The following is a 24,441-nucleotide window of genomic DNA, read 5'->3' on the forward strand; positions in this document are numbered from 1 at the left end:
GCTCTGCTTGAGCAGCTATCAGTCTCCTTGAAGAAAACATTATGGGCTGGTGAACAGGTGCAGGCATCGCCAAGCCTAAAGACCTAAGCACGATCCCCGAGACCTGCCTGATGGAAGGAGAGGACCAATTCCCACAAGTGCATGTGGCTTACCCGCCACAGACACAAATAAAGCAAAGTAATGAAAAATAAAATTTTACTCCGATGTTGGAGCCCATTCCTACAGGGTTTTTTTTTTTTTTTTTTTTTTGAGACACTCACACAGACCTTATAGTAGAATGAGCCCTGAGGACCATGGGGACACGGAGAAAACCTGAAATGGAAATGGAGGCACTATAGGCTTGGGATGGTATGTGGGAGGGCTGTTAGCCTGGAGTGAGTCAAGGGTCCCAGTTCTCCATCCTGTCCCCATTCTGGAGGAAGTTGACATCCTGGAGAAGGAAACAAGACAATAACTGTCTATGTGACCAGGGCAGGGGCTTCCTGTTTCTCAGCCCCTCCCAGGCCAGCCTTGGCCGGTGCAGCCTCAGAAGCCAGTGGCCCAAAGTGCCCTAGAGCAGATCAGACGGTGGGAGGGAGTTTGGTGCTAGGAGAGTCCTGGGAGGAAAGAAGATTCTTGGGGTCGCTATCCCATCCTTCCATAGGGGAGAGAGGGACATACAGACAAGAGACATGCATCCAGGCATCTGAGGGAAGAGGATTGCCAGGCAGAGAAGGGGGAGAGAGTGGGGTAAATGGACAAGTAGTGGGCACCATCAGATCGGTATTCAAATATTCAAATATTCAATCAATACAGTTGATCAAAAACTCCTAGGGGGAAAAAAAAAACGAAGGACCCAGGGAGACAAAGGAAATATCTGAGAGCAGGCTGTAATCACAGGGTAAAAGAGGCAATGAGTTCCTGGGCCGCACGACCCCGAAGCCGTCGAGGGAGACATCCTCTGTCCGTAAGTGTACCCCTCTTCTGGCCACACCCGACCCCATGGATCCTGGAGCCCAGGCCTATTTGGCTCTGAACCTGTGGTGGGGGGGGGATGTCATTCTCAGGGGGAGCTGGACCCAGTGGTTGAGAGTTCAGAGGAGGTGGAGGCCACCAATGGGAAGTTTGAGGCCAAACTTGGGCTACTTCAGGAACACCTTGGTCCTGACCTGCAGAACCCAGGGAGCTGGTAGGACAAATTTTGTGCTTCTTATTCCAGCAGTTGCCCCTCATGAAGCTGCCCCACAACAGCTGCCTTGGCTTCCCCTCGCCTCCTCTGTCCTCCTCCACTCTCTCCCTTCCCTCCTTCAGCTCATCGCCTGCTCACCCTTCCCAGGGACCCTGAGGTCTAGCCCTAAAGGCCCCTGCTCAGCCTCAGGTAGCTGGGGTTCCTGGATTATCTTTCCAGGCCTGAGGATGATTGTGATGTGGGATCCCATGGGGCCCTAGCCTTGGAGTCAAAGCTGGAAGGCCAGCCTGAAGTGGAAGGCCACCAGACCCTGCAGGCAGCTCTCCTGGATACTAGCCCTGCTGCAACCTCAGTACCCAGTGTGTTTGAGACCCTGCTGAGCAGGCTGAGCTCCCTTGAGGCCACTGTGGCTGCCTGTCGTTGCTGCTTCCTAAGCTTCCCGAGGCCAATGGAAGGAGAAGACAGAGACCAGATGGCACTGGGACCCTTTGCTGATCAGGAAAAAGCCGGGCCTGGGCAGCATGAGGCAGCTCGCCTCATAGAGAAGAATGCCTGGCTACGGTTGGCCCTGGGCAGCCGAGAGGATGAGTTGGTTTGCACTCAGGCTTCCCTGCAGGATGCCCAGGCAGAGAAGGAGATTCTGCAGAGACAGGTGAGCTAGTGACTGGGGAGGCGGCAGATCATGCCTCGGGAACATACACAAACTTATCCATTCAACAGACCAATGAGGACCAAGACCTGTGTCAATTTTTCTGTTTGTTTTTTAAAGGTTTCAGGGTACCTCAGTGATAGCGGCTTTGCCTAGAGTGTGTGAGGCCCTGGGCACACCCACACACCCACACACACACCCTGAATAATCCTGTCTTAGGGTTTCTATTGCTGTGATAAAACACCACAGCTAAAAGCAATTGGGGAGGAAGAGGTTCTTTTCATCTTCAAACTCTCAGGCAAGGGGGACCACCACAGTTTGCAGGATGTGGAGGGCTGAGCAGAACTTGCAGCTGTGCTTTGTGCTTGGCAGGAGCCCCAGAGGGTTCTGGGTTCTGACGGGAATTGGCCCTGCTGCAGGTGTCCCCTTGCACCATCTGCTGGCCATGTGAGGAACAGTCTGGTGGTGGATCATGACTGTGGGGAGGAGGGAGGTGGCCATAGCAGGCGTCCAGGTGAAGAGTAAGTGGTAGAGGTCACCAAAAAACGGGCAGATTATGTGTGATGATGTGGTGGGTCAAGCTTGTAATGCTAAGAACTCTAGAGGCTGAGACAGGAGGATCACAATTTAGCAATAGCGTAGACAAGATGTGAAGCCAGACTGGACCAAGGTGCACACAGAGCCTTACCTAGAATCCTCCAGTGCTGGGGCAGGGCTCAGCACTTGGCTTGAAGAGCCTCTTCTCACCAACATAAAAATAAAATTCTCCTTTCTGAGGGTGGGGGTGCACATTTGAAACCCCACAGCTATGGGAGACTGAGGCAGGATGATGGCTTGAGTTGGGGAGATCCAGATAACCCAGGGAAACACGGAGTCACCTAAAATCTTAAAAAGGAAAAAAATCAAAAACTGGGGGAAGGGGGGCTGGAGAGACAGATGGCTCAGCAGTTAAGAGCACTGGCTGCTTTTCCAGAGGACTCACATGACAGCTCACAACTTCTTGTAATTCCAGTTCCCAGCCCAACACCCTCACACAACATACATGCAGGCAAAACACTGATGCACATGAAATGATAGAAATAAATAAATCCTAAAAAAAGGAAAGTGGTACAGTCACCACCTCCCCCACCTTCCTGCTAGTGGCTGCACACCTGAGTGGCAGCTAGGGACCTGTCCCAGGTCACATGCAGGGTTAGGCTGGGTTCCTGCTGATGATGATCCTGTCACCTGCAGGTGCGGGAGCTGGAGGATTCCCTTAGGCAGCTGGAAGCCTCCCCAGCTGTCCCCCTCTTCAGAGCAGAGCATACCAACAGCAACTACAGCAATTCTGGCGCAGGAGGGGAGTCCTGGATGCCTCATGTAAGCCAGAAGTCTTTAGAGTCAGGGTCATGATGTTCTCTGCTTTTCCAGTGTGAGGAGATGGGGGTAAGCTTCAGTTTGTGCTTGATGGGATCCCATAGTGTTGTGTGACAAAACTTTTCCTGGGGAGACAATATACACATCAACTCATCCCATATCAGAAGCCCATGGCACACTAAAGTATAGATGCTGCCAAACTCCAGCTTGGTGAACCAGTGAGTTTATTGAGGTTACATATAGGATTATGGGTAAGGAGTGACTTACAGGAGCAGAAATGACTCACAGACAGCTGCATCACCAAAGCCCACCCCAACACAGTGACAGCTCACAGAGCTGGCAGCCTGGAACACACCACACAGCCTGCACACTGGAGAGTGGCCCATTCTAGTGACTCTGCTCTAACCCTCTTCAGGACAGCTGGTCTGGCTTCTAGTCAATCTGCTCAGTGTCAGGGACTTCCTGAAGCTGTTTGGAGTTGTTTACTGTCCTGCTTAAGGAGTTTCCCTGAAGGATAGAATGTTTCTATCTCAGAGGAAACTGTTTTGACCTGCTCCATTTCCGACATGGGCTGGTTCACCCCTCCCTAGGCAACCTGGTGGTCCCCCGCTCCCGGGAGGTCGCCATTCGGATGCTGAACTTAGTGCGGACACCTGATGGGCATAGCGCACTACTGCCCAGAACTCCTGGACCCCATTGATCCTCCTGTCTCAGCCTCCCGAGTAGCTGGGACTACAGGCGCATGCCACCGCGCCTGGCTCAGAGGAAATTGTTCATAGTATGGAAAAACCTGAACAGAGCCTGGAGAGATGGCTGCTCTCACAAAGGACCAGGTCCACTGCCCAGCACCCACATGGCGGCTCACAATCATCCGTAACTCCAGTTCCAAGGGGTCTGACGCCCTCTTCTGGCCTCCACAGGCACCAGACATGCACATGGTGCACAGACAGACTTGCAGGCAAAACACTCACACACATAAAATTAAAGGAAAAAAGGAAAAGCATAAAACACCAGCTTGGTTGTCACCCCGTAATAACCCCACAGTCACCCCACGGTTACCCCATAATAACCCCACAGTCACCCACAGTTACCCCAAGTCACCCCACAGTCACCCCACAGTCACCCCATAATAACCCCATAATAACCCCACAGTCACCCCATAATAACCCCACAGTCACCCCATAATAACCCCACAGTCACCCCACAGTCACCCCACAGTTACCCCACAGTCACCCCACAGTCACCCCACAGTCACCCCACAGTCACCCCATAGTCACCCCACAGTCACCCCATAATAACCCCACAGTCACCCACAGTTACCCCACAGTCACCCCACAGTCACCCCACAGTCACCCCATAATAACCCCATAGTCACCCCACAGTCACCCCATAATAACCCCACAGTCACCCCATAATAACCCCATAGTCACCCCACAGTTACCCCACAGTCACCCCACAGTCACCCCACAGTCACCCACAGTTACCCCACAGTCACCCCACAGTCACCCCACAGTCACCCCATAATAACCCCACAGTCACCCCACAGTCACCCCACAGTCACCCCACAGTCACCCCACAGTTACCCCACAGTCACCCCACAGTCACCCCACAGTCACCCCACAGTCACCCCACAGTCACCCCACAGTCACCCCACAGTCACCCCATAATAACCCCACAGTCACCCCTACCCCACAGTCACCCCATAATAACCCCACAGTCACCCCACAGTCACCCCACAGTCACCCACAGTCACCCCACAGTCACCCCACAGTCACCCCATAGTCACCCCACAGTCACCCCACAGTCACCCCACAGTCACCCCATAATAACCCCACAGTCACCCACAGTTACCCCACAGTCACCCCAATAACTAACCCCACAGTCACCCCACAGTCACCCCATAATAACCCCACAGTCACCCACAGTTACCCCACAGTCACCCCATAATAACCTCACAGTTACCCCACAGTCACCCCACAGTCATCCCACAGTCACCCCACAGTCATCCCACAGTTACCCCACAGTCACCCCACAGTCATCCCACAGTCACCCCACAGTACCCACAGCACCCCACATAACCCCACAGTCACCCCATAATAACCCCACAGTCACCCCACAGTTACCCCACAGTCACCCCACAGTCACCCCATAATAACCCCATAGTCACCCCACAGTTACCCCACAGTCACCCCACAGTCACCCCACAGTTACCCCACAGTCACCCCACAGTCACCCCACAGTCACCCCACAGTCACCCCACAGTCACCCCATAATAACCCCACAGTCACCCCATAATAACCCCACAGTCACCCCATAATAACCCCACAGTCACTCCACACACCCCGTATAACCCCACAGTCACCCCACAGTTACCCCACAGTCACCCCACAGTTACCCCAGAGTCACCCCACAGTCACTCCACAGTCACCCCATAATAACCCCACAGTTACCCCACAGTCACCCCACAGTTACCCCCACAGTCACCCCCAAGTCACCCCACAGTCACCCCACAATTACCCACAGTCACCCACAGTCACCCCATAATAACCCCACAGTCACCCCACAGTCACCCCACAGTCACCCCATAATAACCCCACAGTCACCCCACAGTTATCCCATAATAACCCCACAGTCACCCCACAGTTACCCCACAGTCACCCCATAATAACCTCACAGTTACCCCACAGTCACCCCATAATAACCCCACAGTCACCCCACAGTCCCCCCACAGTCGCCCCACAGTCACATCAGCTGCTAAGAGGCCTGAGGCAGAAGGATCATGACCAATAAATTTATCGAGACCCTGTCTCCAGACCAAAAAAAAAAGCATTGGTGAGATGATTCAGTTGGAAAGGGTACCTGCTGCCAAGTCTGGTGATCTGTGTTCAATCCCTGGAACTCCCAGAGTAGAAACAGAGAACTGAGTCCCATAGTTGTGCTCTGACATCTATTCATGTGTCATGGGCATACATCCCACTACGTGTGCATGCACACACACCAAAAACACAAACCAAAGCTGCAGTTGTGCCTCAGTGTTGCAGCAGATTTATAATATGTTCCAGGGCCCTGGTTCCACCCCCAGTCCTGCAAAAAGGGAGGATGATGAGTAAATCAAGTCATGTCCTCCTGGCAGGACTCCCCCTTGGCTCAGCCTCTTCTCCAACACCTCTGGAGTGACTCTAGCACCCAGATCTTTGGGTGCTTTTCCACACAGCATTCAGCCCGCAAGATGCACCTCATGGAAGAAGAGATGGAGCAGCTCCAGGGGTGAGTGACTGAGTCACTGTTGTTGAGCTTTTAAGGACACCATGCTTCCTGCCACTGGGTTGTGAGGGGGTGGGGAAGAAACTGGGATCTAGCTGGTTGGGGTCTCACTCCTCTTCCCTGTTGCCTACCTTTGGAGACAGGAGCATTGAGAAGTTGAAGTGCTTCAACCGCCTCCTGCTGGCTGTACTCCAGGGCTACAAGGGCCGCTGTGAGAACCTCAGCATGCAGCTGGGCCAGCGGGAGGCTGAGGCCACAGCCCTGCACCTGGCCCTGCAATATAGGTCTGTGTCTGCTACCAATGATGGTGGTGGCTGGGGGCAGAATGGGGCTGGCCCTATGCACAGAGGGACATGGGAACTTCAGAAAGCACACTGCTTCACCATGAGATCTTGTTGTGACCCATAAACTATGGAGGGTGGCAGTTGTGTTTTTGTGGTTTGTTGTTGTATATTTATTGGAGACAGGATCTCACTGTGTAGCTCCAGCTGGTCTGGAACTTGCTATGTAGCCCAGGCTGGCTTTGAACTCAGAGAGCTCTGCCTGGCTCTTACTGGGTTGAGGCTGAGTGTTGAAACACTCAGATCCCATCCTACAGTGAGGATTGTGAGGAGGCATATGGGGTGCTGCTTGCCCTGAGGATGGCTGGGGCTGGAGCTGGAGCCCCCAAGAGTGACCTGCAGGCTGCTGAGAAGGAGGCAGCGAGGCTGCTGGTGGAGAAGGAAGCAGCTATGGATGGAGAAACACCCCAGTTCAGGTACTTGCAGGAAGTGTAAGAGCTATGCAGGTCTATGTGGGGGTATGTCCCAGAGCCTGCTACATGTAGGATTTTAATGTCACTGTCCTTGTCGTTGCCCAGGGTGGTGCTAAGTTCATCATGGTTGGCTGGCACAAGGCCTGACTCAAGTACATTAGTTACTCAGTGGTGCTTAAATTTGCCTGACACCAGGTGTGGCGACAACATGTCTTTGACCCCAGCGCTCAGAAGGCAGAATTTAAGGAGTTCAAGGCCAGCCTGGTTTATACAGCAAGTTCTAGGCCAGCCTGGGCTACATACACAATGAGACCCTGTCTCATATATATGTGTGTATATGTCACAAAGCACCAATTGCACAGACCCTAATTTCAACTTCTGAAGCCAGCAGGAAAAATCAGTGCAAAGAAAAATTATTAATTTGGTTCAGAGGTGTCAATCCATCATAGCAACAGGAAGTAGAGAAAAGAGCTACAGGATGTATCCAGGGCATGGTGTAGCCCAGGAAGGAGGCATTGGTGAAGCCCTGTGTAGATCTGGAAGGGTTAGCAATACAGATCTAGGTACTGTCCATCAAAATGCCTGTGAGCTCCTGGTTTTGTCTCTGTACTGAAGAGAGTCTTAGCTGCCAGTGCAGCCTCAATGCCCAGTGTGGGCTACGCACACCAGAGAATTAAGTTCAGACTCCCTTGGTGGCCTGATTGCTACCTCACTATGTAACTGAGAATGACCTTGAACTCCTGACCCTCCTGAGAACTGGGATGTTTATATGGTGCCTCATGTATGCTAGGCAAGCTCTTTATGGACTGAGCTACAAGCACTCTACTGACTGAGCCTGCCACATTATCTTGCTGGAAGACTGTCCAGCTAGCACAGGACTGTGGTGGCTCCTGGGGCTGCGTCTTGAGAACAGCTGTATAGCACACATTTTCTCCTGTCTCCTGTAGCCCAGAGGGCAGCAGTGTGGACAAGCCTACACCACAGGAACTGGCTGCTCAGCTCCATGGCTATGTCCAGCATCTTCGGGACCGCTGGGCTCTGGTGAAGATCCCCCCACCGCTTGGCCCTGCCTCTGCACCCAGGCCCACTATGCCCCATGCAGATGCAACAGTACAGACCATTCTGGAGATACAGCCTGGCCCAGCCCTGCCCCGGCTGGAGAAGTCTCAGATCCAGCAGAATCTGGTGCATGTTCGGGTAGGAATGTGGCTGACACTGTCACAACATACCCCTGATGATGTCATTGGAGACCAGAGGCAAGGAGGGTTTCCCTTGGATGGGCAGCTAGTTTCTTATATGAAAGAGAGTTGGAGTTGAGGTTTTGAGGGATACATAGGAGTTTCTTCTCCTGACTGGGTTTTCCATAAGATTCTATAAGTTGCCTTCATGTGGCTATGATGAAATCCCTGACAGGAACAATTTCAGGAGGGAAAATTTGTTCCAACTTGGCTGACAGTTCCAGGATGCAGTCTGTCATGGCAGTCATCAAGTCCTGACTGTCGGAGCCCGAGGCAGCTGGTCACATTGCACCTGAATTTAGGAAGCAGAGAGAGGTGCATGCAACCTAGGACCCCAGCGCTGGGGCTGCAGGTCCCCAGCCCGCTACTCTAATTTAGATACTCCCTCACAGGCATTCCACAAGGTTGGGGTGACTTTAGATCCCATCAAGCTGACATCCAAAATTAGCCATTGCAAGCTGCTTTCCCTACATCCTCTTTCCATGGGAGAAGCAGGGCTTCAACCAGGGCAATGAGTTACTGGGGTCGGGGGCAGGGTGGTTCTTCAGTACAATGCTTGCCTAGGGTAAATGAGAACCCTTGTTCCCCTACCCCTTCTACAAAAGGGTTAGGCCTGATGGTGGTACACACCTGTAGTCCAGCACCCGGAGCTGAGACAAGAGGGTCAGGGCTGCACAGCCCAGCCCTTGGACTGAGGTCCTGGTGACACCGGGTCTCAGAAATGTATAATAAGCAAAAATCTAAAAGATGTAAGAATTGGACTGGAGAGATGGCTCAATAGTTAGGAGGGCAGGCTGGTCTCAAGGATTAGGGTTCAGATCCCAGCACCCCATGGCGGCTCACAGCCATTTAACTCCAGCTCCGGGGGCTCTGAAGCTCTCTTCTGGTCTCTTCCAGCACTACAATCGTGTGCAAACCCATTTATACAGGCACCCTAGGCCTGCCTGGAACTCTTCATGTAGACCAGACTGGCCTTGAACTCACTGAACTCCACCTGGATCTACCTCAAGTGCTGGGACTATGCCCTGCACCATTCCCCCTGTCATAAAATAATTTTCAACCAGCAAATATAAAGATGTGAGGTCTGAGAGATTCTAACCACTTTCACAATGCCATTTCCCAGCAGTGGCTTTTACTAGATGAAGGCCAAGGTTCAGGTCAGAGTGTTTTCCTGACCTCCATGGGCACACCCCCCACCCCGGGAGCTGACTCTCACCCCCCACCCCTGCTCCCTCAGGACAGTCTAGCGGACCTGGTACTGCAGCTGCAGCTGTCAAGGCGGGAGAAGCGCGGGTTGGAGCTGCGGGAGGCGGCGCTGCGGGCTCAGGGCCCCGCCCACCTGCTGCTCCTGCAGCAGCTTCGCTGGGAGCGCGCTCACCTGGCGGGCGGTGGTAGCACCGGTGGCAGCAGCGAGGACCCGAGCAGCGAAGAGGAGGACGAGGAGGGCCAGCAGCAGCACTACCAGGTACCACGCCCGCCACCATGCGCCTCTGAGCATCCTCCTGCCAAAGAACAAGTTGTGGTAAAGGCGCTTGCTGCAGACCCTAGTTCAATCCCCAGGGGTGCAAATCTTCTAACTAAAGAATTTTTTAAAAGGTGGGAAGCAGAGCTGGAGCGATGGCTGCTTTTGCCGAGGACCCAGGTTCGATTGCTACCACCCATACGGTGTTCACCACGCACTGTTCTGAGCTGTGGGCACATGGTGCACAGACAAAGACTTGCAAACACCCATATACGGGAAAATGAAAATAAATAAATCTTTTAAAATATCAAAAAAAAAAAAATAGAAATCAGTAAAGAAGGGTTACTGGAAATCTTGGGGTGCCTCAACAAAGCTAGGGAATCAGGATCCCTTTGGGGGTTCTTAGCCTCATTAATTAAATAATTTAAGAATGTAGCCAAAAGAAGCTCAATTAGAATTTGAAAGGAAAACCCAAGGACAGGCAAGCTGTAACTCTCAGCTCCCTGAAGGGAGGGGGTGTACAGGAGAGAGTGGTGTGATTGGTGAGTGGTGGAGGAAGCCCAATCACTTAGTGCTTAAAGCACAGTGAAGTTCTGCCAGCACCTGGAAAAAGAAAACAGTGAGGCCTGCCTGAGTCAAGCCTCGGAAAGGGGAGACCCCCAGCCCTCATGGAGACACAGGTGTGTGTCTATTCCTTTCACTTAGGCCCACATAACGGAAAGAGGACCCACACCCACATTTTGTCTTCTGGCCTCCACATGTACACTGTGGCACATGTGTGCATGCACACACAACATTAATAAATCAATGTAATAAATGCATGTAATAATAAAAATAAATCTGCTCAGGTGTGATGGCGCACATCTTTAATCCCAGCTCTTGGGAGGCAAAGACAAATAGATGTCTGTGAGTTTAAGGCCAGCCTGGTCTACAGAGTGAGTTCCAGGGCAATTAGGGCTACACAGAAACCCAATCTCCAAAAACAAAACGAAGCTCTGGCCCGGATCTGGGCTGAATACTGTTCACACCTGTCTCTTTTCTCTTGCCTGCCTCCCTTAGGGTCCTCTTGTCCTCCCTGGTGGCCAGATGGGCAGAACGTGGGACTCTGAGACCTTATCCCAGGAGCTGTCGGCATCCCTGGCCCGGTGTGTGTCAAGGCCTGGCTGGGGTGGGTGGGTAAGCAGATGTGGTTGGGAGCACTGTATACAGAAGACACCGGAAGTGTGCAGCCAGCCGGCTGTCTGCAGGTGTGTTGGAAGGAGAGGGTTGGGAGTGGCTGGGATTGTCTCTCACCCCCTTGCAGAGCCGTGGACCTGCGTGCACAGCTGCAGTCCCTGCGAAGGCAGCTGGAACAGGAGGCTCAAAAGGGGCGAACCAGACGTGCTCAGAGTGCAGAGCTGAACAAAGAGCTGTGCAAGGCTCATAGGTGCGACTCGGGCCCTCTTGGAAGCATCCCTGGCTCTCAGGGCCTCAGTCTTCCACTTCTGAGGCAACAGGCAAGCCCACAACCCCTGATTTTAGTTCAGACACCTCAGCCAGGACTCTCCCCTCCCCCTTGCAGCTCCCTGGTCCTGGCCTTCAGAGGAGCCCACCGGAAGCAGGAGGAGCAATGCCGGAAGTTGGAGAAGCAGGTGGCTCAGATGCAGGCCCAGCAGGCAGAGGAGCTCTCAGTGTTGTCAGCCACAGCCAGAGCCCTGGGGATCCCCAGGGTTCCCCAACCTGGCCAGACCTTCCTGTAGGATCCAGACCAAGCTTATATGTAACACATAGGAGTGGCAGACATGTCATAAAGTATCCTTCCTGGGCTGGAGAGATGGCTCTGAGGTTAAGAGCCTGTGTTACTCTTGCAGAGGACCTGGGTTCAGTTCCCAAGCTGTAACACCAGCTAGCAGGATCTGTCACCCCCTTCTGGCCTCTACAGACTCTGCAGTAATGCACACACACATACACACACACCACACACACTCATAATTAAACAAAAGTGTCCTGTCATGACATCATACCACCTGTCCTTTGTCCCTTGTGTCCGGACCACCTTCTGAGGAGGTGCTGTGTTTGGCCAGAGTATCTTCCTAAAAGGGGATGGAATGGAAAGGGTTCAGGTTGTTCCAGGGATGCTGGGGAGGGGAATCTCAGACTGCTTTGGGAAACGGGCAGAGTGGTTGCTCAGCATGTGCTGCCTCTGCCTGCCCAGCCCACCAGCTTGTGCTGAGGAGGCCTGGGTTCCATCCGCAGCCGTTACCAAGCATGGGGAAGGCTTCTGTAGCACACAGAGGCTGGGGCCGAGTGGGAAGAGGGCCTGCCTAGCATGCACAAGTTCTATTCCCCAGCACTGCACACAGGAAGACTGTGACTACCTGCAATGCCAGCACTCAGGGTTCAAGGCTATCCTCAACTACATAGTGAATTTAAGGCCAGCCTGGACTACATGAGACAGCATCTAAAAAATAAATGAATAAGGGGCTGGAGAGATGGCAAAGTGGTTAAGAGCACTGGCCACTCTTGCAGAGGACCTGACATGGGTTCTGTTCCCAGCACCACATGGTGGCTCACAACTGTCTGTAACTTCAGTTCCAGGAGATCTGACGCCCCTTTCTGGCCTCTTTGGGCATCAGGCACACACATGGTACAGACACAGATGCAAGCAAACCACACATACATACACCAAATATAAAACAAACAAACAAAACTGAAAATAAAACTAAAAATGGAGCCAGAGAGGCGGTTTATTGGGTAAAGGTCCTTGCTGTTAAGTACAATTTGAGTTCAGTTCAGAAAGAGAGAATGGACTCCACACAGCTGTCCTCTGATCTCCACACAAGAGCCCTGTGTGTCCACAAATACTACTTTTTTTTTTTAAAGTTGGGGGTGTGTGGAGAAGACCAGAGTCCGGTTCCCAGCACCAGTGTCTGGCGGCACCTCTGGCCTCCTAGGCCATCCACACACGTAATTTAAAATAGTGAAAAAGAAATTTTAATGTAGCTGTGGCAGAGATCCTCTGAGTGGGGGTACCTGTCACATCACAACATTGCCACCCTGTACTTGTGGGGAGAGAAGGTCAGGGCTTCTGAATGGGGCTCCTCTGGAAGGAAGGAGTGTTTTGTGTGTGTGTGTGTGTGTGTGTGTGTGTGTGTGTGTGTGTGTGTGTATAGTATCAGTGTTTGGGCCACACCCCTTGCAGTGGGGGCTGGGATGGGGTCCAGCTGTCCCCTCCAGGCTGAAACCCTAGAAGGGGATTAACCTGGAGGTGGGCCCTGCAGGCCACACCTATGTGGGTATACCGAAGCTAGCTAGCTGTTTGTCCCAAAGCAGCATGAGCCAAGGCTGAGGTGGCTGCTGGGGCTGGGGACGTGTGTATGTCCCACTCTCTGTGGGCTGTGAAGCAGGTCACCTTGCTGGTGTGGGGTGTTTGTTTGTGGGGGGACTGTTTCCTCTTTCACTGCCCTCCTTCCTACATGTCTGATTCTACCATGCCACCCTGCAGGTCCCTGGAATCGAATTCAGCTTTAGCAGCAAAGCACCTCTGCCCACTGAACTGTCTACATTCTGACCTGTACCCACCAGATCGTTAGTGGCCAGCCAAAGTCGCAAGGTTGGGGGGTGGGAGGCAGGTTCCCAGGCTGCTCGAACCGTCTCTGGCTGTTCCCACGGGCATCCCAGCGGCAGATGGTCCCTGTGTCTTTGTCCCCAGGTCCTTGGCAGCCACAAGGTCAAATGTCACCTCGGGGCCACAGGCAGGGGTTATGGGGGCGTGGCATGGCCCTGCCCACCCTTAGTGGGGCCCCAGGAGTGGGGGTGGTGGGGATATGGGACAGGGGCGGTATGCTGAATTCACTTCTCTCTCCTCAAACTCTCCCTCCCTTTGGGTTCCCAAAATCCCAGTGTTTGGGCTTCTGTGACCCAGTCCTTCAGGAGCCTTTTTTCCCTCCTAAATTCCCCACTCCCCCACTTTTAATCTCTGAGATACTGCCACCAAGGATTCTAGTCCAGCCTAGGACCCCTGCCCTCACCCCAAATAAACAACTATGACCACAAAACTATTTTATTTTCTGGGCAGAGCTTGTCCAATCAGATTCCTGGGAAGTCCTTGCTTGAGTTTAACCTTAGTCCTTCCTGCTTTCTGTCTTTGAATCTTCACATGGCATCCTGGTACTATTCTCGGTGCAGGACCAGATGCCCTTGGCCGGCAGAAGCCTGAACCTCAATTTTTCTTTAAAGACCCCCCCATTTGTGGTCTCATCTTGTGGGATGATCTTCACAAGGCCCCTTAGGGACAGAACAGGAATTAGGGCACAGGGGGGTCCCAGTAGGCCACGTGCCCTAGTATCCACACTGGACCCAGGCCTGCACAGGAGGCAGAATAGTGACTCAGGGATGAGAGGTCACCCGCAAGCAGCTTTTCCAGCCGGTTAACAGGGTTAAACGTTAACAGACCTGGAGTCAGGCCTCAGCTCCCCACTTAGGCCTTAATAAACGCTTGCCCTGGAGGTGCTCTGCATACAAAGGGTGCTTAATAAATGCTTGTTCCAGTAGAACTTGGGTCTGTAGAGGGGGCGGGAGGCTCAGGGGCATGGTGGCAGCTGGGAGACTCCGGGAGCAGGGGAGACATCTGTGGCCCAGCCGGTCACCAGGCCAAGCCCTTTCTATGAAGAGAAAGAAAAGGAAATGAAGGGGACCGGGGACAACAGCCAGAGACTGGCACGCCTTCCGGACGGCCGCCTCGGGCCAGCCGCCTCGGGCCACGTTGGAGGGGCGACAGGCGCCCTGCCTCTCCCCGCCCCGAGGCCTGAAAGGCGAGGGGGACCCCTTGACCTCACTGCTCGGCCAGCAGGCCTCGGGAGGCCGCGTCCCCGCCCACCCACAGACTCTGGGCACCAGGTGTTCACCCGAGCAGAGCGCGCGGGGCGGAGGCGGGACCGGCCTCGGAGACTTTGGGGAAGGCAGGGGACGGCCGGTTCCAGCTGGCAGCCGTGCGGAGCAATGCGGAGCGCACGCGTGTGCGGCGGGGGCGTGCCCGGGCGCAGCTGTCCCGCGGCGAGCACCGAGCACGCAGAGGCCCGGGGCAGGGCGTGCAGGGGTTAAGGCTGCGCGGCCGCGTGGGGGAGGGTCAGCCGCGCGCCCCGCCCCGCCCTCTCGCCGGCCCACGGCTCCGGGCGGCGCGCGGCTACCCCATGCCCTTATAAGGACGGCTGTCGCCGGGGCAACGAGCGCCCGCCCCCGGCCGCGCCGCGCGCCCCCGCCCCGCCCCCGCCGGCGCCGATGGAACGCGGGTGTCAGGCCGGCCGCAGCGCGGGGCCGGCGGCGAGCGCCAGGGCGAGGCCGAGGCTCGGGCCCAGGCGCAGGCCCAGGCCGGTCACACGCGTGCTCGGCGGGGATAGGAGCCGCGGGAGGCCGCGGGCCGCACTCTCCACTCGGCTCTATCGCCCGGACCTCCGCGATTGCGGCCGGCGGCGCGCGTCCTCCGGGACTCCGGGGCTCCGGCGCGCGCTCCCGCCACCCCTCCCCCCTCGTCGCGCAACTTGCGGCCAAAGTTTCCCCCCCGGACTCGGGAACGCGCGTGCGCCCTCGGATGGCGAGCCACTAAGTTGGCCTGGGCGGCGGGGCCGGGCCATGGCCCGCGCGTCCCCACCGGGTCCCCAGGACTCCAGACCACGGGACCCGGGTGCCCCAGACCCGCGCCTCTAGCGCGCCCCCGTTGGCCGCGGGCACGCGTGGGAAAGTTGGCCTGGAACCGGCCCGACCAGTTCCTGCCGGGCGCGCGGACCGGCCGCAGGAAGTTGCCGCAAAACTTTTTTCGGGGGGTGCGACTCGAGCCCCCCGAGTGCGCGGGCTGTATGCGCGCGGGATAGCCGGGTCCCCCTCGGGTCGCCAGGCGTGCCCGGAGGGGACGGACTCGCGCCGGGGCGCCCCAGCCCCACCGTCCCGGGGGCTATGGCCATGGTGACCAGTGGCTGGGGCGGCCCCGGAGGCGACACGAACGGCGTGGACAAGGCCGGTGGGAGCTACCCACGCTCAGCCGAGGAGGATTCGGCTTCGCCTCCCGGGGTGGCCAGCGACGCGGAGCCGGGCGACGACGAGCGCCCAGGGCTGCAGGTGGACTGCGTGGTGTGCGGGGACAAGTCCAGCGGCAAGCATTACGGCGTGTTCACCTGCGAGGGCTGCAAGAGTTTCTTCAAGCGCAGCATCCGCCGCAACCTCAGCTACACCTGCCGGTGAGCTCCACGCGCGGCCACCCGGCCGGCCCGGACTTGCTCGGTCACCTTGGGCCTGGCGCTGACCTTCCCCGCTCCCGTATCCGGGCCCAGGCCACGGGCCCGGCCCCGGCCGCGATCCGGTATACAGTTGGCGATGCAAGCGTGCAGACCCCCCCTCCCCGCAGGTGGTCTTTGCTCCTCTCTTGCTCTAAAGAGCTGGTTCTGCCGCGCGGGGAGGGCTCGTGGGTGATGTCAGGAGTGGGGATAGCCTTTCTAACCCCCAGGGCTCCTTTTCTCGTGGGTGCCCGTCACGCGTGGTGCCCCGTGGGAATCAGACGTGCAATTCGCACCGCGGGCCTGGCGGCGTCCAGGGGCTATTGTCTGTGGCCGCGCGGATCGATCCGGCGCGCCCTTGGGTCAAATATCACTTCCAAAGTCGTTCCAGCACCGGCAGCTGGAGGGATGCCCGGGTGGCTTGGGATGGTTACCCTCGCAGGCTGCGGGGGGCTGCTGTGCACGGGGGCCTGGGCTTGTCCATCAGAGGGGCACCCCATGAGCTCTGGGTCACCGGAAGCCGACGCCGAAGGGCCAGCAAGGCCACCGGAATTGACCGCACCCCCCCACTCCCGGGCTGGTGCAGTCTTGGGGATCCGGGATGATCCTTTAAACTTTGGTGCCGCAGTAGGAGAGACTGGTGGGAAATGCCGACCCCTCTGCCGAGCCCGGCAGGGCGTGGCCTTGCTTACTGGCAGCCTCTGGGGACAGAAAGTCCCCTGGAGAAGAGATTGGGTGATCAAGCCAGGGATTGCAGACCACTTTCTGTCTAGGCATGCAGAAGCTCGGCTGTGAATCCCCAGGAGCCTGCAATGCCTTAGAGCAGAGTAGACAGCCCCTTTTCCCAGGTACCCAGAGCTGAGCCTTAGAGAAATTGGGCCGAAGAGTCCTGGCCCCGTGGGCTTAGCAAGTAGAGCTATGGTGGCTGGGATGTGGAGTTGATGGAATGAGAAGTTGGGCTCCCCCTTGGTTATTAGTGGTTATCAGCTAGTTGGGGGGTGCCACCATGTTAGAATTTGGACTTAGTGCGGACCTGCTTTGTTCCCCTCCTCTAGCTGTAACTGGGCCACCAGACTTTGGCCTCATTCTTGTGTCTGGAAGGAGTTGCTGGGTCTTTTGGGAGAGTGGAGGAGGCTGGGACAGGTTCCGGGTTCCACCTACTCTCTGGGTTCCTTAGAACCTATGTTATGTGACTTTGTGTGGTCATTGTCCCTCTCTGAACCTGAGTGGGTCAGCAGCTGTCTGGAGGGGGCTATCAGGAAGTGGCCTCAGAAGCCCTGGCAGGCAGAAGAGGAAACCCCAGATGAGGGTGTAGTGGACTGTACTGTCAGGTGAGCTCTCCCAGGCCCAGCCTAGTCAAGTGGGCTCTGATGTGTTGGGCTGAGGGCAGCAGAGAGCCACAAGCAGTCTGTGATCAGGGTCTGCTCAGATTGGGTTGGGAAGTTGGCCATGTGTGTCACATAATCCCAGCCACTCAGGAGGCTGAAGCAGGAGGATGGCATGAGCCCAAGAGTCTGATAGCATAGTGAGGGGATACCTCCCCACCCCCCATCCCAAAACAACAAAAATACAAAGATTGGGACAGCAATTGGAATTAAGCCACGCCTTTGAGCAAAGCATATACACTTTAGGTGCGGTAGCTGGAAAAACTTACTGTGTTTTGTGGGTTTTAATCTCTCCCAACCATGCAGTCGGGAAGGAAAGACAGAAGGCCTTCCCTGAGCAGATCTGCTCACCCACCCAGGGCCTGGCCAGTTCCGCCTGGCCGCTCTGATCCTCCACAGCCCCCCACCTCCCACCCCCATCCCCGCCTGCTTGCTGGCTTTGTTCTGGCTGTGCCTGAGTTCTCTCCACTCAACTGGGCCCCTTGCTGGGGGGGGGGCTTTAGAAGCCACAGGGTCTGAGCTCTACTGACCCTGGCCAGAGAACCCCACCTGGGGCTGGAGACCCCCAAGACCCCCTCCACTTGGTCTCTCCTGTGTATCGAACACAGCAGCTGCAGCCTGGTACAGGAACAGGCTGGGGAAGAACCCAGTGCTGATGTGTAAAGCTGGATGCTCCTTGGTGCCCAGACTGGGCATGGTGAGGCATTCTCCAAGGGCTGACCCGAGGAAGGATCCCAAGCTTATGGAGAGACTGGGGGGTGGGGTTCTCAGAGGAGGAAAGTCTCTGTTATTCATTCTTATCACAGGCTGCAGCGCTGGCTGCACAGTGTTTTCACTACACTACAGCTGACTTTTGGCCTGCTGGTGCCCAAGTAAAATGAAAAGGATGCATTCTCGATCCTTTTGAGTTTCAAATATGTTTGACCTTATCCTCTGCCAGAAAAGGCTTCTCCATTTCTACCCTCTTGGGGAGCTTCTTTTCAGGCTTCAAAAACCATTTCTAACATGCTCTCCTTGTGCGCTGGCCTTCAACACCCGTTTTGGTGCAGTTGCCCTTTCCAAGTTGAATTCTTACACCATGCCTTTGGGGCTACCGTCAAATCCAGGGAGCCCCCACTGGTGTTTCTCAAGGGTTCATAGGCACAGAGGATGTGGGTGTCACTGGGAACACTGACCTCTGTCTCCAGGTCTAACCGAGACTGTCAGATTGACCAGCACCACCGGAACCAGTGTCAGTACTGTCGCCTCAAGAAGTGCTTCCGGGTGGGGATGCGCAAGGAGGGTGAGTAGCCGCGCTGTGGAGCCACAGCTGCGCTCTTGCCAGGGTCTGAGGGTGAGCAAGGCAACTAACTCTAGGACACAGGCTGTGGGGCTCTAGCTAGGATACTGGATGCCTGGTTGTGGGCTACAGCCCACTGAGCTCTTCCCAGGCCCTGCCTGACCTCTGGCCTCAGAGGACATGCCCTTTCCCTTGGAGACCTCGTCCTTTTCCCAAGTGGGATTTTTATTTATTTTGAAATGTGTTTACTCTCTGCTCTCTATGTTTGTTGGAGGCAGGACTCAGCTAGATTACAGCCAAAGGCTGCCAGAAGGAGGTCCAGCTGCCCAGGAGCCCTGGCTGGACAGACACACTGGACACCTGGGCCTCATGCTATCAGGTCACCTTAGAATTCAGGTGCCCTGAGGGCTGAGAGCCTGGGCTGATCTCTGGGGTGTGGGTCAGGCTAGAAAGTTACCTAACTGTTGCTCATTTTGACATTGGTCACTTTCTAATGGGGCTTTTGTGGACTCAAGAACAGCCATTGCTTAAGGTCTTCTGCCTCAGACTGCATAGTCAGGCATAGTGGGGCAGGCTTGTCATCCCAGTACTTAGAAGCTGAAGTAGGAGGATCTCCAGTTTGAAGTCAACCTGGGCTCCATAGCAAAACCTGGTTTGGAAAAAATGACACATACACACATTCACAATGAAAAATATCAACCTTACTTGTTGACTCTTTGGTCCCCTTAAGTTTGAAGGTGACTCCTGCCCTGTCCTTGCCCAGCCTAGATTTCTGTCTGGACTTGTCTGTTAGATGGAAAGCCCTGATAAGTCTCTAATCAGAGCCTGTGATCTCTCTTCTATCACTAGGACTCTTGCTCCTAGTGCATTCCTGCCTCAGGGCCTTTACACAGCTGTTCCTTCCAAATTTGGGCCTGGCTCCCTCCCTCACCTTAGAGTTAGGTCCTCAGAGTCACCAATTACATCTGCCTTGCTCAGAAACTGACACTCTTCACCTGTATATCTTCAGGCCTGCTCCAGGGTCTGGTACATAATAGGTGTTCAATAAATGGCTGTTGGCTGAATTTACCATCCACCCAGCCGTTCACACCAGACAGGCACTATTAGAAGTAAAGTTATGTAGATTCTTACATACCTTAATGGTCATGTGCTGCATTTTACGTATGAAGAAACTGAGGCACAGAAAGCAGATGGGTGCTGGGATTTGAATGCTAGCAGTATAGACAGAGGAAGAAGAGAAAGGCAGGGGAGGAGTGGGGTTTTGAGGCTTGGAACATCTTGGGCAAAGGCCTGAGAGTAGACCCGGATGATGGAGCAACGGTGAGGGTGGGACCACTTGAGGCCATGTCCAGCTATAGGGGGCTGGGAGATTGCCTCTGCATCTGATGTTTGGGTTGGGTTCTTCCTGGCTCCACCTGGAGTTTACTCACCAGTGAGCCAGGTGTGAGTTCATAAAAACACAATCATTGGCGGCCTCCTGGCTCCATGTCCAGGCTGCCTTCCCCATGCTAAAACCTGTGCCCCTCGGTGCCTCAGTTTCCTTTTCATCCCATCCATGATGAGGACTCAGATAAGTATTGTATTCTCTTTTCAGTTATTTTCTGGAACAGGGTCTTGTTGTAGCCCAGGCTGGCCTCAAACTTATTTTCAACTCCTGACCTTCCTGCCTCCATGCTCCAGGACTGGGATGACTAGTATGCACCTCTCTGAGCAAAGGTAACAATGACAGCCACTGCCATTGGGGACCACAGCCTTGCTACTTCAGTGATACTGTCCCAAGGGGAGCTGTGAGTGGTGGGAGAGGCCAGACACAGATCCAGTCCTTGGTGATTGACAGAAGTGGTCTCCACAGTGCAGGAGGAGGGGGGCTCGCTGGTGGAAATCCTGGGGGTGGGCGCCAGGCGCGAGCAGACAGGCCTCTAGTGGCCAGCACGCGCCTAGTACCCTGTGCTGCCACACGGGGTGGGGATGACCCTCCTGCACCGACGCCTGACGCCGCCCTGTCTTCGCAGCTGTGCAGCGCGGCCGCATCCCGCACGCGCTCCCAGGCCCCGCGGCCTGCAGTCCCCCGGGCGCGGCGGGCGTCGAGCCGTTCGCGGGGCCACCGGTGTCCGAGCTGATCGCACAACTGCTGCGCGCCGAGCCCTACCCGGCGGCCGGGCGCTTCGGCGGCGGCGGCGCCGTGCTGGGTATCGACAACGTGTGCGAGCTGGCGGCGCGTCTGCTGTTCAGCACGGTCGAGTGGGCCCGCCACGCGCCCTTCTTCCCCGACCTGCCGGCCGCCGACCAGGTGGCGCTGCTGCGGCTAAGCTGGAGCGAGCTGTTCGTGCTGAACGCGGCGCAGGCGGCGTTGCCGCTGCACACGGCGCCACTGCTGGCCGCCGCGGGGCTGCACGCCGCGCCCATGGCCGCCGAGCGCGCTGTAGCCTTCATGGACCAGGTGCGCGCCTTCCAGGAGCAGGTGGACAAGCTGGGCCGCCTGCAGGTGGACGCCGCCGAATACGGCTGCCTCAAGGCCATCGCGCTCTTCACGCCCGGTGAGCTCGCCCTGCCTCCTCTCGGATGACCTGGTCCCAACCCAGGCCCCGCCCACAGACTGACCTCTCTCCGACAGGCCACGCCCGGAACAAGCTCCATGCTCCAAGGGCGCGTCCAAGCAATCAGGCCCCTATAGGCTGCAGCTGAGCAGCCTATTCCCACGGACTAGCCACGCCTCTAAGCAGGCCCCACTCTGCCACAAACCAGACTCCCAACCAAGCCACTTTCCAGTCCAAAGGCCACGCTCCCTATCCCGGGTACTGCCCCAACACTGACCCAGGCCACACACACTACAGGCTAAGTCCATTCACCTAGTTCGCCCCAGTACATGCAAGAGGCTAGTGGTTCCAGGGCAGCATTGATACTGTCTAACCCCAACCTGACCCTGCTCCTCGGGTGGACGTGGCTTTGGAGGCCCCGCCCACAAATGGGACAGATCAGTAATGCCCCTCCTACAGGGCGGGGCTGAGCCTATTCCCTGGGTTCTACATGGCTTGTATGTGGTGGGCCCTAGCTTAGATACTCCCATTTGTGCCTGGGTCCTACCTCTTCTCATGCCTTCCTCCAGGAGTATTCCTACCCCTCTCCCATATAGGCCTCTCTTCCTGCTTTCCCAAACGTGACTTGTCGTTCCTGCCTCCTGCAGATGCTTGTGGCCTTTCTGACCCAGCCCATGTGGAGAGTCTGCAGGAGAAGGCACAGGTGGCCCTCACTGAGTATGTGCGTGCCCAGTACCCATCACAGCCTCAGCGTTTTGGGCGCCTGCTGCTGCGGCTGCCAGCCTTGCGTGCTGTGCCAGCGTCCCTCATCTCCCAGCTTTTCTTCATGCGCCTGGTTGGCAAGACACCCATCGAGACGCTTATCCGGGACATGCTACTGTCAGGGAGCACCTTCAATTGGCCCTATGGCTCGGGCTAATGATGGCTGCCTTGAGGGGACATGTGGATGCAGGGACCTGGGGTCAGGATCCCAGTTATCTCTCCGAGACTCATTCTTTTTTAAAAGACTGTGAAATGTTTGTCTGTTTTGTTTTTTAAATAATCATGAAACCAAAAAGAATTTGCTCTCCCAGGCCCCAGCCTTGTCCTCCCAGCAGCCCCTGCTCAGAGTGGGGCTGAGGAGCCAGTGTGATGGTGACCCTGGTGTGATGGGGAAGGGCCACTGCAGCTGGACAGGGCTACTATGTGCCAGGAGAGTCCCCTGGATACATGGCCCATGATGGGCACTGTGAGATGATAAAATCATGGCCAATAATAAAGATATTCCCTTACTTGCTCAACCTACTTTTCTTCTGCCATGCTGGGGAAATAACCCTGGGTCTGAACCTGTGCTCAGCAGGCTCCAGTGGGAAGTCTTGCCTCATCCTATGGAGAAATAACAGCCTGTCGTAGAGGGCTTCCCAAGAGATCTTTGCACTTGCTGAATCAAGCCACACCTGAAAGCCATGGGTGTTTCAAATATCAATCTGCCTTTTTATTTTTTGACACAGGGTTTCTCTGTGTAGTCCTGGCTGTCCTGGAACTTGCCCTGTAGACCAGGCTGGCCTTAAGCTCAAGAGATCTGTCTGCCTCTGCCTCCCAATTAAAGCTGTGCACCACTGTGCCTGGCTTCAACCTACCTTTTTACGTTAGGGTCAATTTGAGTTCAGCTTCTTCTCTCAAGTAACATAAATCACTGTTTCTATAATTGCCACAAAGAAGGTGGGGCAGGCTGTGAAGTGTAAACTTAGCTGTGTTGATGTTGGTATTGAATGAGAGAGTAGCCCAGGGGTGGTGTTGCATACCTTTACACCTTTAATGCCAGCACTTGGGAGGCAGAGGCACATGGGTCTCTGAGTTTGAGGTCAGCCTGGACTACAGACTGAGTTCCTGGACAGCCAGAGCTACACAGGAAGAGAGGGAGAGAGAGACTGGGGAGTTAGGGGCCCAACTTCAGGGTGGGATTGGGCATCAGATCTATGCTTGGCAGGCCTCATGTTCAGTCTCCAGCTGATCTGCTTTTCCTACAAAATCCCACACATGGCCCTTTCTGTTGGAAGACATGGAGGGCTCACTGGTTTTGGGCTTGTCACCATTCCAGGACCAGGGGGTAACTGCCTGTCTTAGTGGCCAGGCCTGGAACCCGCTCAGCTCTGTGGCTCAGGAGGTTAGCATCTGTGCAGCAAACACAACTCTAACCCCACCAAGGCCCAGTAAAGGGAGGACCTATGTGGAGATTAGGAGGTACCTGCTGCAGATAGGTCCCAAGCACTTCCCAGGAAGCCTTAGGCAGGTGGTTTGGGTCTCCCCCACCTGGCATGTCTCCATCACAAGGCTTACAGAAATAATTCATTCCGGACAGTTACCATTTAGCCCAGACTGTCACCAGTTTATGCCCTCTGTCTACACCCCCAGGACACTGGGGTCATTCCCCACTTGTGACCTTGGACAGGTTCCTGTCTCTGAACCTCATTTCCCCCTCAGTAAAAAGGAGTGCTTTTAGACAGCTGAACACTCAAATGGTCTTGACAGACATCTATAGAACATTCCACCCAAATACAAGAGAATACACGTTCTCAGCACCTCATGGACCTTTCTCTAAAATAGACTACATACTTGGTAACAAAGCAAACCTCAACAGATACAAAAAATTGGAATAAACCCCTGTAGCCTATTGGATCACCACAGCTTAAAGTTAGAATTCAATAGAAATATTAATTTCAGAAAACTCACAAACAAATGGAAATTGAACAATGATCAACTGAGTCACTACTGGGTCAAGGAAGAAATAAAGAAATTAAAGACTTCCTAAAATTTAATGAAAATGATCACACAACATACCCAAACTTATGGGACACAATGGAAGCAGAGCTGAGACGAAAGTTCATAGCACTAAATGCCTACATAAAGAAGTTAGAAAAATCTCACACTAGTGAATTAACAGAACTGAAAGGCTAGAACAAAAAGAAGCAAACTCACCCAGAAAGAGTAGACAGCAAGAAATAGTCAAACTGAGGGCTGAAATCAATAAAATAGAAACCAAGAAAACAATGCAAAGAATCAATGAGAGACAAAGAGTTGATTCTGTGAGAAATAAAACAAAATAGACAATTGAACACAGT

The 24,441-nt window shown here is 55.0% G+C and overlaps 2 protein-coding genes across 2 annotated transcripts; both read left to right on the top strand.

The window, feature by feature from the left end:
* Positions 1 to 581: 581 nt before the first annotated feature.
* Positions 582 to 11,980, top strand: Ushbp1 (USH1 protein network component harmonin binding protein 1). The gene is made up of 12 exons (XM_051178164.1): positions 582 to 946; positions 1,047 to 1,168; positions 1,388 to 1,820; positions 3,051 to 3,176; positions 6,307 to 6,440; positions 6,581 to 6,721; positions 7,036 to 7,194; positions 8,139 to 8,388; positions 9,667 to 9,894; positions 10,951 to 11,036; positions 11,195 to 11,317; positions 11,453 to 11,980. The coding sequence occupies exons 1-12, from the start codon at positions 893 to 895 to the stop codon at positions 11,628 to 11,630; spliced, it is 2,034 nt and encodes a 677-aa protein (XP_051034121.1). The 5' UTR covers positions 582 to 892; the 3' UTR covers positions 11,631 to 11,980.
* A 3,807-nt stretch (positions 11,981 to 15,787) lies between these two features.
* Nr2f6 (nuclear receptor subfamily 2 group F member 6) lies at positions 15,788 to 22,616 on the top strand. Its single transcript, XM_051178165.1, has 4 exons — positions 15,788 to 16,103; positions 18,712 to 18,806; positions 20,816 to 21,340; positions 21,988 to 22,616. The coding sequence occupies exons 1-4, from the start codon at positions 15,823 to 15,825 to the stop codon at positions 22,257 to 22,259; spliced, it is 1,173 nt and encodes a 390-aa protein (XP_051034122.1). The 5' UTR covers positions 15,788 to 15,822; the 3' UTR covers positions 22,260 to 22,616.
* The last annotated feature ends 1,825 nt before the right edge of the window (positions 22,617 to 24,441 follow it).

Source organism: Phodopus roborovskii, unplaced genomic scaffold, assembly GCF_943737965.1.
Source record: "Phodopus roborovskii unplaced genomic scaffold, PHOROB, whole genome shotgun sequence".
NCBI lineage: Eukaryota > Metazoa > Chordata > Mammalia > Rodentia > Cricetidae > Phodopus > Phodopus roborovskii.